Here is a 3,882-nt window from a genome sequence, read left to right on the forward strand (position 1 = left end):
ACACCCTAAATACATACGTCCGAATACGTACAGCGCGAAGACACGAGGCCATAGTCCATCTCCAGGAACCGATAGAAGAAAGCTTTGTTCTGGCTCGAGACTGATGTAAGAGCCTGCTGGATGATGTCTGGGTCCGAGAGGCACAGGATCGTCTTCGGTCCGAGCGTAAGGCGGAACATTTTGTCGTACTTCCGGTACAGCTCACACACCACACTGAACGTACGCTCCTCGGAGCCCATGAACAGATGCGAACAGCCGATGAGCGGATAGCTTCTGGGTCCACCAATATCCTTCACGGAGCTGCGGGTCACTCGGGCCCAGAACCAGAAAAGCGCCACTAGCACAACGATTGCTGGTATGAAGAACATCTTCGAACCTTCTAGTTCAACCGACGGATCCAAACTGAGACCTAGCCACCCAATGTACCGATGGCCTGTAGGAGCCACGGAAACAGGCCACATCATCTTTGCTTTAATGTAACTCGTTTGATGTCAACCGTTTTAGGACCAAAAGCTAAGTACTCGCACAAAAAAATCAACAGTTACTCTGCATTTGCGTAGTCTCAGCGGTTCACTGTCGAAGGCGAAGGTCAAAGACACGGCCACGTTTTTGACGCAAACAAAAATAGAAAAAGAAGAGAGTAGTTCATGATGCTTGTGAACCTTGTACTTGGTCTAATAAACGTGTCTAACCTATCTAACGTAGCATCTTGTTGTGTTTTCAAAGATACATGGTTGATAGCCCGATCGACTGACAGGGCGAAGGTCTCTGCTACTGGCAAGGATGAATCCAGCATGCAAATCGGTGACTGATTTTCAAACAAATGTTAGTGAAACTTTCTTTAAATTAATTTTTATAATCTTATGTTTACTTTCACTTGGTCAAATATTTTCGTCTACTGTATAATTATTTCGGTAACTTTATCAAAAAAATTGGCGCTATAAAAACTTACTAAACTGCATGGTTTACAGTAGTTGAGTGAAGCTGTTAAGAATAATTTGGTCATTTTGTTTGACGTTTGATGAGGAATAGTCCAAACAATTTCGATAGCGATCTTTACAACTGTTTGAAGTGTTTTGGCTAGAGTCTGAAACAAAAAGCGTAATCCTGTACCTTGTTGATTCAGAGTGGTCCCTGTTAATTACTTCACGTTTGTTTACTGCAAGCAGCTGTTGTGTCTGAAGGCTTGTTTGTTCAGTCAATGAGCGGATAATACAAGCTGTCTCGCCATCGCTACTGTGCCATAAAAATATTATGAATGGCCCGAGGTTTTAATTGTGCATCTTTACGTTGCGCTGCTAATATGCATGAGATACGTTCTAGATCCGGTCTTTAGGGCCATTACTCTTGTTAGGATGCCTTCAACTCGCCATCAATGAACCGTAGCTGCTCCCTGAGTTGCTCGAGCTTCCTATACTCTTTCTCTATCTCTCTTCTGTCTGTCTCTTACTCTTGCCTCCAATGAGAGCAACATGAACAAAACAGTCAATAAACCTTTGTAGACCTATGCGTTTTTCATGTAAATGCCCGCTACGTACAAAACCCGCTACGCAGGATTGGCATGAGTATTTCATTCTCGGCACTGGCCTTCTCTCGCAAACTCTAGTAACGCTTAGCATAACGCATGGACTAGGAATGTTCGTCAATTGCATTCTGATTATCATTTGCCCGAACCACATTCTAGTATTATGAAACCCCAAGGCTGAATCCCGTTCGAGATTGTTTACCATTTCGTTGTAACGAACATTTCAGCTGCCTCAAGATGGACAACGATACTATAGAACGCCCCAAATAGAAAATCCCGATCAGTTCATATTAGTCGAACCTGTGATAACTTTAAGATTCCAATTGCACGGATAAGCGTAAAGGAAAAGTACAACATACCCTGGAAGTAACAAATAGGACAAACGTTACAGTAGAATTACTGTGCCGTGAAATGTGTCACGTAACGTTACTGTGGATAAAACCCCACCGCAAATAAGCAAATCGGAACAAGTAGATAGCAAAGCGACCATGGAGATATGCTTTCTACAGCCTAAAGCAAAGCCAAAACCACATCCTAAAGAGCATTTTGATCTTAACTCGGCTCTCAACGAAGTGTAATAAAAGTCACATTAACGACGCAGGTAAATGTGTTCAGATCGTGAGCGCAGTTAAAGATGCGAATGGAATACAAAAAAGTGTACAATTGTCGTCTCAACCTTACCTTACCTTACAGCCCAATAAAACAAATTCTAGACGTACGGAAGCAGAAGCATTCGGTTTCGGTACATCCGGTGGCAAATGTAAAAAATCAAGCAGTCCAATAATAGTAATTATACTTTAAAATGAAATAAAAAAATAAACAAAGCATATCCAAGTATCACATTAGTTAAGTCTGAATAATATGGCAACATAAAACAAGGACCGACATACCCTAGCGATTATAAGGGATTCCGCTTCATGCATTCGAGATAATGCCTCCGAATTAATACACTATCGGGTGGAACAGTTCAACTCCTGGCCATACACTAAAACCCTTCTGCTGTTGTACCCGTTACAAAGTAAGTTCACCTCTCTCGAAATGCGGTACTCCCAATTTTGGAATGCCTACTGAGACCGAAAAAAATGTATAGGATGATTGTTAGGAATTTGTTTCTGGCGAGCTTCTGGTTGATTCCGCATTCGTTCATCATCATCAGGATTGCTGCGCTCCTCGCTGAGAGCATAGTGCCGTCGTTGGAAGCTTCCAATATTCAGAGGTAGGTTCGTAGGTTCATTAATTTATATACACAATTCAAACACAATCCAGTGCGATCCTGTACCCTTGAGAGTTGTACGGTAACTCCTCCCGTTCAACAGTCACAATAGCAGACTATTCGGTATGTTCCTATTAATACCATAGAATACGTCACATCAAGAACAAACGACAATAAGCGGTCTTATATGACTCTGGCAAAAAGTGGTTTGGAAAGGCTTGACTGCGTAGCGGAGTAGACTATTTATTCACGGGTACGCCCCGATCAGCTTGCAGTCGTCGGGAAACAGTTCAAGTGAGGTGTGAGTGAAGCATGTTCTGGCTTAGTTTAGTGCCGCTGTTGGCAGTAGTGTTGTGGTTACTGCACATCTGGATTTTACAACGGCACCGGTTCGCCAAGGATTTACCGTGCACGGAACCGTACTATCCGTTCATTGGAAATGGACTTTTATTTATCGGGAAGTCACGCGAGATAATGTTTAACGCTGCTATGAAACCGTTTGCCGAATATAATCACTGGTTCCAGCTATGGCTCGGACCGAAGCTGCTCATTGGCACGTCGCATCCAGATCTGATGCAATCCGTTCTAACGCATCCAGACTGTCTGGACAAACCGTTCCTCTACGATTTCGTGAAACTCGAGCATGGACTCTTCGGAGGTCATTGTGAGTGGATATTGCATCAGTGATTAGCTACGTTCTTTCGACTCCTGGTGAACCATTGGTTTTTCTCGACAGATCATCCGTGGAAAACGCAGCGTAAGGCTCTGAACCCCTCGTTCAACCTCCGTATCCTGAACAGTTTCATACCGGTGTTTGCCAAGTGCACGGAGCAGATGATGCAGAACCTTGAAAGTGCCGTCGGGGAGTCCCGTAGCCAAACGTTGTCCATCTTCCCGATCATCAGCAAGTGCACGCTGGAGATGATATGTGAAACCACCATCGGGTGCGATGTGTTGGAGCGGCCGGGTAAAGAGAAGTTCCTTCACAATGTGGATCGGTAATTCAAACGTGCTTACAAAACTGGTGATTGTAATAGCTAAAAGGATCTTTCTTCTGAAGATGTTTAGAGCTAGTTGCCAAGCGGATGGTCAGCGTCCATCAATACATAGACCTAGTGTACGGTTTCACGAAGGATTGTATAGA

General features: G+C 43.6%; 2 protein-coding genes across 2 annotated transcripts; one reads left to right on the forward strand and one right to left on the reverse strand.

Annotated features, from left to right (window-relative positions):
- Window positions 1–17: 17 nt before the first annotated feature.
- On the reverse strand, window positions 18–368 carry LOC128276677 (cytochrome P450 4d10-like; the record flags this gene model as incomplete). The annotated part of the gene is made up of 1 exon (XM_053015134.1): window positions 18–368. A coding segment is annotated over exon 1 (351 nt), but the record flags the coding sequence as incomplete, so codon positions are not given.
- Window positions 369–3,025: 2,657 nt separating this feature from the next.
- On the forward strand, window positions 3,026–3,875 carry LOC128276678 (cytochrome P450 4C1-like; the record flags this gene model as incomplete). Its single annotated transcript, XM_053015135.1, has 3 exons — window positions 3,026–3,402; window positions 3,475–3,736; window positions 3,799–3,875. Coding segments are annotated over exons 1-3 (691 nt in total), but the record flags the coding sequence as incomplete, so codon positions are not given.
- Between the last annotated feature and the right edge of the window lie 7 nt (window positions 3,876–3,882).

This window comes from Anopheles cruzii, unplaced genomic scaffold (assembly GCF_943734635.1).
Source record: "Anopheles cruzii unplaced genomic scaffold, idAnoCruzAS_RS32_06 scaffold02027_ctg1, whole genome shotgun sequence".
Taxonomy (NCBI): Eukaryota; Metazoa; Arthropoda; class Insecta; order Diptera; family Culicidae; genus Anopheles; species Anopheles cruzii.